This window comes from Nyctereutes procyonoides, unplaced genomic scaffold (genome assembly GCF_905146905.1).
Source record: "Nyctereutes procyonoides isolate TBG_1078 unplaced genomic scaffold, NYPRO_anot_genome, whole genome shotgun sequence".
Classification (NCBI taxonomy): Eukaryota; Metazoa; Chordata; class Mammalia; order Carnivora; family Canidae; genus Nyctereutes; species Nyctereutes procyonoides.
Window position 1 is genome coordinate 34,447,695 of NW_026575122.1, and position 13,885 is coordinate 34,461,579.

The window sequence follows — 13,885 nt, forward strand, 5'->3', positions numbered from 1 at the left end:
GTTTGAAACACTAATAGAAGGTTCTTAAGGAAAGTTTAGACTAACCTTTATGAGAAATAAATGCTTAATAATTTGGGTTCTTTTCTCCTAGTATTGCTTAGGGTTTAGTTGCATAAGATATAATCCATTCTAGCTAAACAAAAGTGGGGAGGTCTAATGAAATGTATATGATGGCTTATAAAAACCACTAGAAAGGCCAGAAGAGGAAGCTGAGCTTCCAGAATACTTTGGGCACCTAGAATCCAGTTAAGTTCAATGCTGTCTGTAAAACTGTAAACAGCTAGGCCGTAGCTGTTACTGCTGCTGACTGAAGGGACTCTGCCCCCACTACTGTCCGTGTGAGCAAAATGCATGCCCAACATCCAGCTCTTTTTCAAGAAAATCCTTCCCCTAACAGTCTTGTAGGGTCCTGCCCGAGTGGCAGAACCTAAGTCACATCTGCAATTGTAGCTAATTGCAAAAGAGTAGAAGTTTTGCAGCCCCCACAGCTCAGGAGAGTATGCTAGGAGAGCCAATCCACAGTATCCTCTACCCTGTTCATTACATTTCACTTTTCTTTTTTAGGGTTGCTCTAAATCGGGAGTATCTAATATGTAGCCTTTGAACCAAATATAACTTTGTATACCTTTTCCTTTTCCCTAATGATATAGTAACCCTGAGTTAGTACAGCCTAAAATAGCATGTCTCAGACTTTAGAGATACCAAGAAATCACATGGAGAGCTTGTTAAAAGTATATATTCCTGAGATGATGCATCCTTAGAAATTTAGATTCTGTATGACGCTCAGGAATCTGCAACCTTAGTAAACACCCTTAGATAATTATACTTTCGTCTAAGGGTAAAACAGCTGATGCTTCTTGTTTCAGTTAGAGCACTTTCAGTGAAAGGAGAGAACATTTCAAATTTATTCAGCTCAACCAAATGCAGTTGGTGTGTCCAGCACACATTGAGTAATCAGGAATGCTTTTTGCTGTGACCTTTGCAAATCGGGCTTTTCATTTGACGTGATGGAGAAAATGATCAAGATTGTGAGTGTTCTTTGAGCCATGCCCCCACTGGTTTTGATGCTGTTTGGAAGCAGTTAAAGCAGAGTATGAAGATTTAGTTTATTTTAATGTAGTAAAAAAAAAAAAAAAAGCTTAGGTGGGGAAAAAAAACTTTGGAGATTTCCTGAGCTTGCTTCCTCAGATTAAGTTTTCTTAAAACTTAAAAGGCCCTGAGAGACTGAACGTGTCAGACTCCTGGTAGCTGATCTGACAAGACATCTGAGCATGTTTAATTGCAACGATAGGAGAACAAAAACCACAAGTTCTAGGAAATTCTGTCCTTCAGTCCAGATTCAGCACATGGGATTGGATAGCAACTGGAACCTACATTCATTTTCCATTATTTGGAGTATACAAGATTTTATGGATTTTGCAAAATTGCAGAGCTTTTGATTTACATGAGACCACACTTTCAGAAGTGAGTCACATAGTTGAAAAAGTATACATTACAATTTATGTTTTTGTAGCTGTTTTTGTTTTTGTTTTTTTGAAAGCTACAATGCTTAGCGTGCTTATTGTGGTTTAATTATAAGAGCAACTAATTGACATAATAGTGAATAACGCCATCTAGAAAGAACCAGTGCCCATGGAGTACTGAACATGGATATGTGCGTTTCAAAACTGTTGTGAATTTTTTTTTCAATGTTCCTATACTTTGGCCAGTTTTGGGGGCCCGTCTCTTATTTCTATGAAAATACGTACTTATGGCAAAAAGAATTAGCAACAAATACGTAAATCTAGGTTCAACGTTAAACTAGCAGCCAGCAGTTTTCTAGAGTAGTTCAGTTTATTACATATCATCCTCATAAAATTGATTAGAATTAGTCATCAGCTAGCATCTCCCTAAGGTACAGTGGATTATCCTGTTTAGGAAATTCTCTCCCTGTGTTTTTATATAACTGCTGAAGACCTATATTTATGAAGAGCTAATAACATCTATTACCAGTGTTTCTAATGAAATAATGTCTACTGCTGGAGTGCTTCTTCTGTCGTGTATGTGTCTATTATAAAAATAGTAATAACAAATTTTGAATACCTAGACCCTAGATTCTAGCCTAAGGTAATTCTTCACATGGATTTTCACATAGTGGCAAAGCCTCTGAGCTCACCTGGCTTCCATTAACCACAGGTGAGTTGTTCCCAGGCACAGACCATCTAAGAAAGAGGAAGACCATGTTTATCATTTTAGCTCCACTGTTTTTGAGCTGCCGCCTTTTCTACCAAGACCAAAGTTAACCCCCTGCCTTTCCAGATTGCTTGCTCTCCTTCCTTTTCAAGCTGTTCTAGTGTACCCTTGAAATTCCCCACACTCATTTATCCGTGAGTCCACTGCGGGTTGACTCCTAGTTTTATCAGTCCCACAGAAACTATCCTTGTCAGCATCAAATCCATGAGTTTTTTTTAAGATATTATTTATTTATTTGAGAGAGAGAGTACAAGCAAGGTGTGAGGGGCAGAGGGAGAAGCAGACTCCCTGCATAGCAGGGAGCCCGACGTGGGGTTTGATCCTGGGACTCCAGAATCACGATGGGAGCTGATGGCAGACACTCAACTGACTGAGCCAGCCAGGTGCCACTTGTGAGGCATTTTTCTGCAACCATCAGGTTCACATCTTACAGTGCTTATTTTATTGCTCACACGAACCCTTTCGTGCATTCTTTTTACAGTGGTTGCAGATCCACAGTCAACAGCTGATGTGCCCCTCATGTGCTTGGCTTCTCCTTCTCATCTCCTAGACAGATGGTTCTTTCTCCTCCTTAGATGCGGGATCTGTCCTCTAGGGTTTTTGGTGATAACTTCCCATCTCCAGCCGCTTCTTCTCTTACATATCAGAGAATAGCACTGCCTTTTACCCAGTTGCCTAACTCGATGCTGGAGGGTCATTTGTGACTCCTCCCCTTTTTGCCCTACACACTTTGTCAGTCACTCGAGTCCCATTCTACTTCTATAGCCTCTTGAACTTATCCATTTCTCTCAACTCCCACTGCCTCTGCCCTGGTTGATGATTTCAGTGGCCTCTAAGCCACCCCCCCCCCAATCTATCCTTCATTATGATGCCTGATAAGCCTTTCAAAAATAAATCTGATCTTGATACTCCCCTGCTTAAAGTCCTCCTGGAGCTACCCATGTCTCTAAGATAAAATCCAAATCAGTTGGCAAAATTGGAAGGACCTCTGCCCAGCTCTCTAGCCTTGTCTGTTTTATTGTTTATTCCTTGGAACTCTTTTCCAGTTGGATCATCAATGTGAAGTTCTGTGAAAATGCTTTGTTTTCTCACTTGCATGAGCACCTGCTACTTCTTCTGTCCGGGCTCTTCACCCCTGCTTCTGGCTGCCTGCTATTCACAGTTGAAGAACAATTCAACTCCCAGGAGCTATCTCTGAGTCCCTCCTTCAACACCCCCCCCTTCCCAAAGTCAGATTGAGCTGTCCCTACTGGACCCCTCCCCTCTCAGCCTGTCTCCCTGCTGTGTTCCCTAGCAGACGCCAAAGTCAGTATCTTCTTTATCTTATATACTTATCAGGTGTTCCATATATGTTTGTTAAATGAGTGGGCAGCTTTTCTTAGAAGTCTGAAAGCACTCAGGCCACCTGGGTGACTCAGTGGTTGAGCATCTGTGTTCAACTCAGGTCATGATCCTGGGGTCCTCAGGAGTCCCGATTAGGCTCCCCATAGGGAGCCTGCTTCTCCCTCTGCCTCTATCTCTGCCTCTCTCTCTGTGTCTCTAATGAATAAATAAAGTCCTTAAAAAAAGTCTGAAAGCACTCAATTTTGTTTTTATCAAAAGGAGCAGTTCACACTTTATTTGCCCCCCCCCCAAAGTGTAACTTGATTTACCTGAATTCCTTGTTTAGTAATAGTAATAATTTGACACTGTGACTTCAATCAAAAACTGATTCAGCTACATGGTCCCTATGTCACCCACTGCATAGGTATTATAAATAAAATTAAGTAGTTCATGAAATATAAATGAAATCTGTTTAATAAAACAACTGACTAACCCAGTATTTTTGTTCTTTTTTTATTTTTTTAAGATTTATTTATTTATTCATGGGACACACAGAGAGTCAGAGAGGCAGGCTCCATAAAGGGAGCCTGATGCAGGACTCAATCCTGGGACTCCAGGATCATGCCCTGAGCCAAAGGCAGGCACTAAACCGCTAAGCCACCCAGGGATCCCCCTCAGTATTTTTGCTCTTAACATAATGTAGGTCCTGGTTTAAACCCAGCCCAGGGATTTACTAGCAGAGTGTCCATAAACAAGTTACTTAATCTCACTGAAGCATGTTTTTACTCACCTGCAAAATCTGGTTGGTGGGTACAAAATCTGGTTGCAGATTTTGTGTGTGGACCTTAGAAGTCAATATATGTGAGTCATTGTCCCTGTACATAGTGTTTACATTTAGAGTAAGGACTGACCGTCAAGAGTCATTTTTTCTCATTTTTCCCCCATAGATTGAATATATTGAAATCCTTAAATTCCTTGTTTATATTAAAGCCATTGCCTATCTTTTTATATTAAACAAGTCATATCTAGATGTTCAGTTTTTGTTAGTAGAGCCTATTCACACGTTTTACAGATCATCCATATTTTAGGATATTCTCATTTCACTTTTTCACAAAAGGATCTACATGGAGAGATGTGGAAGTGTATCTTCACATGATTTTAGTGTACCAATTTGGACTTGACGCTGGTATGAGTTGCGCATAGCTATCCTGTTAACATCCACTTTCCTGGTAGCAGACTTGTTTTTTTCCCAAACTTACTGTTGAGTGTTTCTTTTGCCCCTTTGAGCTTACTGGACAATCACTAGTGAAGAACTTGAGTCTGTATAGGATAATTAGGTATTTTCCTGTATATAATGTCTAACGGTATATTTTTTTAAATTAATCTGAAGGAAGAAGTCACCCAGAATTAAATGGTTATTCACTGAACCAGAATCTGTTGTTGGTTTACATTAAGATTATTTTTGAAGGATATTGTTCATGTGACCTCAAAAGACTGAACTCAGGACTAATTACTATACCTGTATCTTGGTAACTTGCTTTCCTGGCTCTGGGTAGCTAAGCCAGTTGGCCTGCTTCCAAAGCACATTTAGGCTACAAGGGAACTGCCTGCTTCGCTAGCTGGCATTCAAGATTAAAGAGAAGATGAATGTTGTTTTTGGCAGCAGCTGCTGTTTTGTTCAGGGCAGACCTAATACCATTTTGTAGGTCTTGCATAAAGAGAATGAGCTACCCAGACTCTACTACCTTTGCGATTTTGGGAAGTGTGTAATGTGGGCCCTGGCAACGCTTATTTTAAAATCACTTCTAAAGTTCATAGGGAAGTTTGGGGGTTTTTGTTGTTGTTTTTCCTTCAAGTTTAGAAGCTTGAAATCATCTGATTTTTTTCAAACAACATCTGTTCCCCTGATGTTCTTGGGCTGCATGCATGTCGGTTTCTACTAAAGGAAAGAAGTCTGCAAAGCAACTTCTGTGTTATAACACATGTTCAGATCAAGTAAATCGTTTGCTTTAGGGGGACTTTTGCAGCTTCTTTTCCTGGCATGTGGCGTTTTATTATAAGGAAGGTTCTTATGTTCAGAAATAATTGATGATTGCATAAATAGCCCAGTGATATCTGCTGAGCCTGGCTCTCAACAAAAGTGAGACACCGCTAAGACCTTGGCCTTTCAGGGTCTCCAGCCTCATCTTCCTGTAACTTTCCCCCTCTTCTTCCAAGAATCTTCTCAGTACTATCTGCCACTGTTTAAACCTCCCAGAAAAAGACCTGCTATATCTGTCACTCACAATGGGGTATGAATGTTAGTCACTATTCTTTGCTCTATCAAAACTATATTTCTGTTGTATGGCTTAGTTCTAAAAGCACATACAGATTTCTTTTTTCCTTTTCATCACATAAGGTAAAGGCAACTTGTAGCAGTGAAAGGGTTATTAGAATTTTGTGTGATTTGGGGAGTATGTGGGGGACACTTTTGACGCATGCCTCTAAATAAAAAATCTAGAACTGCCGACAACGAGATTAGTTCAGCGTGTCTGTGCAATGAAAGGTTATCATGAAATGAGAGGTTATCACACAATGAGCGTGACCTAGAGAGAAAAGTTGTACGATGCTAAAACAAAGTAGCCAAAGAAAAATGTCATAAGCAGAAGCAGACAATGTTACAGAAAGAGACAGTGAAGATGATTGCCCAAACAGAAAAGATACATTCTAGAGCAGAAGTCACAAACACAGGGACATTTTGCTTCAGCATTCTATCTCTGATAGGGGGTGTGTGTGTGCACCCCCCCCCCACATTTAGGTACCCGTATTACCCTTGTTGGAGTTTCCAGAAATCAGGGTAGAAGGAAGGGGGGGGGGAGAGATAAATATTTCAGTGATATATGGAAATTATTCACTTAATTGGAAATCAGTTGTTATCTGAAGCTACTCTAAATACAGTTGAGAACTAAGAAATAAATTGAAAAACGGTTTCTGAACCTAAAATCGGTATTAGAATATCCATGCACTAAAGGTCATACTCCTTTGTTCATGGAAGATTGACTCTATAAAGTCCTTCTCTCTATTTTATTCAGTTTGAAGTCCTTGTTTCCCTGGTCTCCTAGATGATCCAAAACCTATGAACCGCACAGCAAATAATTGCACAGCACCTGTAGTTTGAAAGGTTTTCATTTGATTCTCACCATTGCTCTATGAAATGGGTAAGGCAAAAATTATTCTTAATTCTCATCTTCTACACTGATAAGCAGATACTTAGAAGGATTAATAGGCTTGTTTGAGGTCACACGGTAAGGGGCTCAGAGGTTTCCTGGATCCGTGTTCTACTCTCTGCCATCACACTGCCAGTTTTCAAAAGCATGTGTTTCTTCTTTCTTTCTTTCTTTCTTTCTTTCTTTCTTTCTTTTCTTTCTTTCTTTCTTTCTTTCTTTTCTTTCTTTTCTTTCTTTCTTTCTTGCCCTTGGAAACCTTTGTTCAAATAAAATCGTACCCAGAAGCATGAACAAATAAAACAGAAAAAAAGCTGAGCTGCTTTGCTTAAAGCAGGGGTTGGGGGCCCAGAATACTGACAGGGGCAGTTTCTTTTCCTTACCAGGAAAGCTTAGACATCACATCACTATGCCATTCATGCATTAATTCATTCAAAAGTTTCTTGAGCTCTGATTTTTCTATTGTTGTTGTAACAAATTACCACAGACTTAGTGACTTAAAATAATACAAATTTATTATGTCACGACTTTTGGGGATTCAGGAATCCAAAGTTGGTAGGCTTACTGAGATAAAATCAAGGTGTCCTTGGGACTGTGTTCCTTCCTGAAGGCTCTAAGGTAGACTTTGATCTTTGCCTTTTTCAGCCTCTAGAAGCCACTAGCATTCCTTGACTCCTGCCCCCTTTCCAGGAATGGCAAGTAAAGTCCTTTTCATGTCACATCTTACCCTTCTTCCTTTATTGCATTTCTCTAGCCAGAGCTGGAAAAGGTTCTCTTTGTAGGATTCTGTTGGACCCAGAGAACCCAGGGCAGTCTCTCAACCTTGGGGTCCTTAGATAAGTCACATCTGTAAAGTCTATTCTTCCATACAAGGAAAAAAATGCACAAGTTCCAAGAATTAGGGTGTGGCTCTCTTTTCACCCTTACTCTGCCTACCATAGGCACCTGCTGTGGGCCATGTGTTGTGTGTTGCCATTGAGACTACAGGATGCTAGAAATAGGCATCCTGACAGGAAAATATGTTGCAAGTAATGACCTGACAGTCCAGGATAAACAGGTAAACTGAGAAACCAAATGACAAAAACTAAAATAAAATCTTAAAAACAGACTTTCAAACAAGTACAGCAATTTGGAGCCACTTAAAAGAAGACAGTTACAATTACATGCTCAAAATGCTGTCTTTCCCTCACCGTTATTGAGGTTTGACTGATAAATAAAAATCATATATATTTAAGGTATATAATGAGATATTTGAAATTGCATCACGAAATGACTGCAATCTAACTATCACCTCACAGTTACCCTTTTTCTGTGTGTGAGAACACTTGAGATCTCAACAGATTTCAAGTATATAATATAATCTTATTAACTATAATCGCTGTGTTGTACATAAAGCCTGAAGAACTTCTTCATCTTATAACTGAAAGTTTGTACCCTTTGAACTAGATCTTCCCCAGCCTCTAATAACCACCACTCTATTCTACTCTGTTACCATGAATTTGACTTTTCTTTTTAATTTTTTTAAGATTCCTCATGTGAAATCATACAATATTTATGTCTGGCTTATTTCACTTAGTCTTTTATTTGATAAACCTGAATCAAAAAAAATAAGGTTTAATACTTCTACCCACTGTTAAGAAATAAAGGAAATGTTTGCACTATATATTAGAAAAATGTCTATAATCTACATAGAATAGTACTGGAAAATTACTTCTCCATATAAAGAAAGAAGTAAGCTCTGCATTTCAGCCCCCTTACAAGAATACTGATGAAGGACATTATCCCATGACTGCTCCTCTGTTCTAGTGTTTAGTTATGCCAGAGTGAATTGTTGAATTTTACGAAAGGTGAATATTCCATACTACTAGTTAAGTATATACAAAATTAAATTACAAGTTTATTTAACAGCTTTAAAACAAAGTACTTGGGCAGCCCCTGTGGCACAGCGGTTTAGCACCATCTGCAGCCTGGGGTGTGATCCTGGAGACCAGGGATGGAGTTCCACACCCGGCTCCCTGCATGGAGCCTGCTTCTCCCTCTGCTTGTGTCTCTGCCTTTCTCTCTGTCTGTGTCTCTATGAATAAATAAATAAAATCTTTAAAAATAAATAAATAAAGTGCTTCCAGAAATAGAAGTTTGTCAGATGTGTGAATATATTAACGGATTTAATTTTAGCCCTAACCAAATAGATTCTTATAAAATGAGCAAAATTCCATCTTTACAGGTATTTGTATATAGCTGATGCACAGAAAAAATATATTGAGGGTACGCTGGTGAGATTATTTAGCAGTTCTTTTAGAATTCTGTATTAGAATATTTTTTAAAACTGTGATAGAACATATATATAAAATTATGGTAATCTGAAAAATGTAGAATATTCCGCTGTGGCATGGATTATGGAACATACTTGTCTCCAGATGCTTGATACTTGAAAAATCATTAAAGTTTTAGAGATACGCCATTTGGAGCCCTCTTCAGTAATCTGATGGCTTTGTGAGAACGCTGTGATAGTATGGGGTTGTGAAGAGAACAGGGCTTAGGACATATTTAGGACAGGACCTATCTGGTTTTTAGCACTTAGAAGTCACCAGATCTCTCTGTAGCTCAATTTCTTCATCTTTAAAATTCGGATATATGAAATTTAAAGTTTGTTTGTGATAAGATACAGACAATGTTTGGTACATAATACATGCTCAGTAAATAGCTGCTGCTCACTGTGTTGAAAAACCGGGGATCCCCGGGTGGCTCAGTGGTTTAGCGCCTGCCTTCGACTCAGGGTATGATCCTGGAGTCCCAGGATCGAGTCCCACATTGGGCTCCCTGCATGGAGCCTGCTTCTCCCTCTGCCTGTGTCTCTGCCTCTGTGTATGTGTCTCTCATGAGTAAATAAATAAAATTAAAAAAGAAAGAAAGAAAGAAAAAGAAAGAAAAGAAAGAAAGAAAGAAAGAAGAAAGACCACCAGCATCTGCACTCAGCATTTTTGGACAAGCTGTCTGATAGTACTGCTGAACCATACATACTCTTATTTAGAGCCAGGCCCTGTGATTGAGAGCTGGATCTCACGGCTTCCTGCCTTTTCAAGGACATTGCTCAAGAGGCTGCCCCTCTTCTGCCCCACATCACCCGTGCCCCCTCCTGCTGCATAATCAATACGGACAGCCTGGTGTTTCTGCCCATCTTACAGAGAAAACTCTTCCCTCCCCCCAAGGCCTTGCCACCTGCTACCCCACTTTGTTTTTATTTAGTTTATTTGCTCCCCTTTGAAGGACAGCTCTTTAAAAGAGCTGTCTCCATTCACTGTTTCCAATTACTCTCTCAGGTTCTCTTAAACCCACTCCAGACTGGCTTTTTCCCATAACTGCTTCAGTAAAAATGTCCTTGCTAGTGTCACCAGTGACCTGTGTTCTTCGCAATACAGTGGTCAGTTCTCCTCTTACGTGACCCATTAGGAGTATTTGACAATGTTTGACCTCCTCCTCCAGGTAATTTTTCTTTTTTTAAGCTTGGCTTCCTCCAACTCCTTTGGCTTCTCTCTCAAGCTCCCGAGCTCTTTTGTGAGTTCTGAATCTTCCGCCAGACCTCTTAGAGTTAGAGCACCGTAGGATTCAATTCTTTGTTCTTTTTTCTGTCTGTATTCACTCTCTTGATAGGTCCATCTACTCTTTTGCTTAAAATTCCATTTATACATCAAGGGCTATCATTTATATATCCAGCCCAAACTTCCCTTCTAAATCCAGATTCAAATATCCTGACCTAGTATCATCACTAAAATACCTCAGAGACATTTCAAACTTAGCACACTCCAAATTTGAGTCCTGATCTCCCCCTCCAGGCCTTCTCTACCCTCAGCCTTCCCCATATCAGTTGATGGCAACACCATCCTTCCATTTGCTCAAGCCCAAATTCTTGGAGTAACCTTTGACTCTTTCAAATCACACTCCAGCTGTCAGGAAATCTTATTGGCTGAGCCTGCAGGAGACTTCCAGAATCTAACCACCCATGGTCAGTGAGTGCATTGCTATAACCCTTTCTTGCTCAGATTATAACAAGAGCCCCTGTTTCTACCTATTGCTACCCTAAAGTTTGTTCTCAGCACAGCAATCAAAGTGATTTTTTTTTAAAGACTTTTTTTAACAGTTGTATGTTCACAACAAAATTGAGAAGAAAGTTCAGATTCCTCCTATGCTTCCTGCCCCTACATGTGTACTGAGTTATGTATATTTGTTAGAATTGATTAGCCTACAGTGACACATCTTAATCATCCAAAGTCCATTGTTTACTCTAGGACTTGTACATTCTGTGAGTTTAGACAAATGCATAAATGCTGTACATTCTGTGAGTTTGGACAAATGTATAATGACATGTATCTACGATTAGAGTATTAGAGTATTTTCACGGCCCTTAAAATCTTTTGTTGGCATGCCTGGGTAGCTCAGTGGTTGAGTGTCTGCCTTTATCTCAGAATGTGATCCCGGGGTCCTGGGATCAAGTCCCGCATCGGGCTCCTCACAGGGGCCTGCTTCTCCCTCTGCCTGTGTCTCTGCCTCTCTCTCTCTTTCTCTCATGAATAAATAAATAAAATCTTAAGAAAAAAATCTCATAATCCACTTATTCATCCCTCACCCTACAACCTCTGGTAACCGCTGATCTTACTGTTTCCGTAGTTTTGCCTTATGCAGAATGTCATAATAGTTGGGATTGTACATAGAGTACGTAGCCTTTTGGATTGGCTTCTTTCATTGAAGTTTCCTCCAGGGCTTTTCATAGCTTGATAGCTCATTTCTTTTTAGTGCTGAATAATAGTCCATGGTCCAGTATACCACAATTTATTTATCCACCTATGCAGAACATCCTGGTTGCTTCTCAGAAAGACTTTGCACAATTCAGTCTTCATTTTGGTCCAGAGGAGACCGTGCTATGAAGAGTGTGGCCCCACAGGACTCAAAGGAGCCTTAATCAAACTTAAACGGGATTATTGCTAAAATTAGATCACATTCATCAAACAATAAAAAGGTTTAAATTTTGTTTATAAGCTATTATTATCTATGTAGGTAGGCTTGTAATCTCAGAAATTTCAGTAAATGATAATCCTCATTTGCTCCAGTGTAATATCTAGGTAGCATGCAGGTATTAGTGGAAAATAATCCCAGTTTTTTTTTTAAATACATGGCAGCTACATAAATAGGAAAGATTTCTAGCCATGTGCAGATGGATGTTGTGTCATTTTAAGATGCCATAGACGAATGTTAACTCATGAACTCTTGCGTTTTAAAATTATCTTCACATCTCCATGCCTTTGCTCATGCTGTTTATTTTTCCTGGAATACTCATCCCTTCCTTGTCAACTCTTAAAAAATCTTCCTTGTCCTCCAAAAGCCATCCAGAGTCACATTTTCTCTCTGGCTTTTCTTGGCATCATCTTCCTGCCAAGGGTTCTCCTTCTTATGGTTAATTGGTTAATTGTTTCTTCCTTTGTGTTCCCAAAGCATTTGTCACAGAGCGTGCATGTTATTTATGTACCTGCCTCTGAGTTGCAAGGGCACCTTCATCACCTTTATTTCTCTAGTGGCTGGCACAGTCCCTGTCTCATAATATCTGCTCAATAAAATGGATTTGAATTTGAAGCATTAGACCTTCATCATGGATTCATCCAGCAAATACCGAGAACTTTTAATAGCAAGGTGCCATGTTACAGGCTATAAAGATACTTAAACAAAAAAAAAGAGAATCGGGTGCCAAATTTCTTAAAATATAGTATAAAAAAAATAAGTCCTACATAAAGTAACTATAAAACACGGCTGTGTTATTTTCAAGGAGAGGTATGTGTAACCACGTGTGTATATATGTGTGTGTGTGTGTGTGTGTGTGTGTGTGTGATTACAAGAATGTCTTTCTATTCACTAAGAAAATGTTTTTCCGTAGTAAATGGTTAAAAAGCTATGTTTAAAAACAATGATTCTTTTGATGTCTCATAAATGAGGTTAAATTCTGCCTAGATCTAAAAATACATCTCTCTGCCTCACTTCGGTGTACTGTCATACACTATTGGATTTAAAGCACTGCTCAGGTCTGCTGCTACTTGCCAAACAGTCTACACTTAAAGTATAGAAACTTTTATTTGGTGCCTTAAGGTAGGAATTTTATACATTCCTAGTTTTTAGAAAACACCGTAAGTGGTAGATGTTGCTGCACGTTCAATCCTAAATTACCATTAGGAAATTGGTTTTAGAAAGCTTTTGACAAAAGTTAATAATGTCATAGAAATGAAAAATCCAAACCACATTTTAATTGACAATTTAAAAAAAAACTTGGTAAGCATACTTCAGTTATTCAGCATTTAATTGTATTTAAGCCAGTAGCATTTTTTTTTTTAATGTAGATTGTCTTTCCACGTTAAGGTTTAAGATGGACTAAAGTGTTCATGGATTTTAACCCATCATCACCAGCAATTTTTCTGTTTTCATTTAGACTTGGATTATCACTTGCATTTATCTTCAGCTGCTCCTATTTAATCCTCTGGTCAAAACTAAAGGGATCTGCGGGAAACGTGTGACTGATGATGTGAAGGACGTTACAAAATTGGTAAGTAAGGAATGCCTTCAAGGCTGTGATTTTTTTTTTCTTGTGGATTTTGAAAAAGGTTTCATTTTTTTTTTCTTGTTACAAGTTAGTATTTTTCTAAGACAAGGAAAGAAATCAATGAGTTACTCTAAAGGGTTTAGAGAGAGCAGGTAGGGAGACATTTAAGATTATGGAGAATCTGTAAAACTGGTATATCCTGCAGTGACTTTGTTTCTTTGCTCATTTTTTTCATCTCCTTTACAGACAGTGAAGGACACTGGAGAGTTCTCTGTGTGCTGATGTGGCAGCACTAGCTTGTTCCCCATTATCTCTTTATTGGGTTTCTCAGTGTGTCTTATTTCCCCTCCCTATGTCTTCCTGCTCTTCTCTAACAAGCCTAACAAAAAAGATCTGAGGTGGCCATTCTCCCTTTTCCAGTAGCATGAAGACCCCGTCACATTTGGGTGTGTATGAACATAGCTGGAGGAGTGATGATGTGTTACCCAAATGTTAAACAGACTCATCTCCCGCATGTGTCACATTGGAACTCTTGCCTCAGCCAAAG

The 13,885-nt window shown here is 39.2% G+C and overlaps 1 protein-coding gene across 2 annotated transcripts in view; it reads left to right on the forward strand.

Annotated features, from left to right (window-relative positions):
• The window catches only part of KITLG (KIT ligand), an 81,916-nt gene that overhangs the window by 20,399 nt on the left and 47,632 nt on the right, over positions 1–13,885 (forward strand). For both annotated transcript variants that reach the window (XM_055336567.1, XM_055336566.1), the window contains exon 2: positions 13,228–13,341. In XM_055336567.1, coding sequence (XP_055192542.1) covers positions 13,228–13,341 — 114 coding nt within the window. The remainder of the gene's footprint in view (positions 1–13,227; positions 13,342–13,885) is intronic.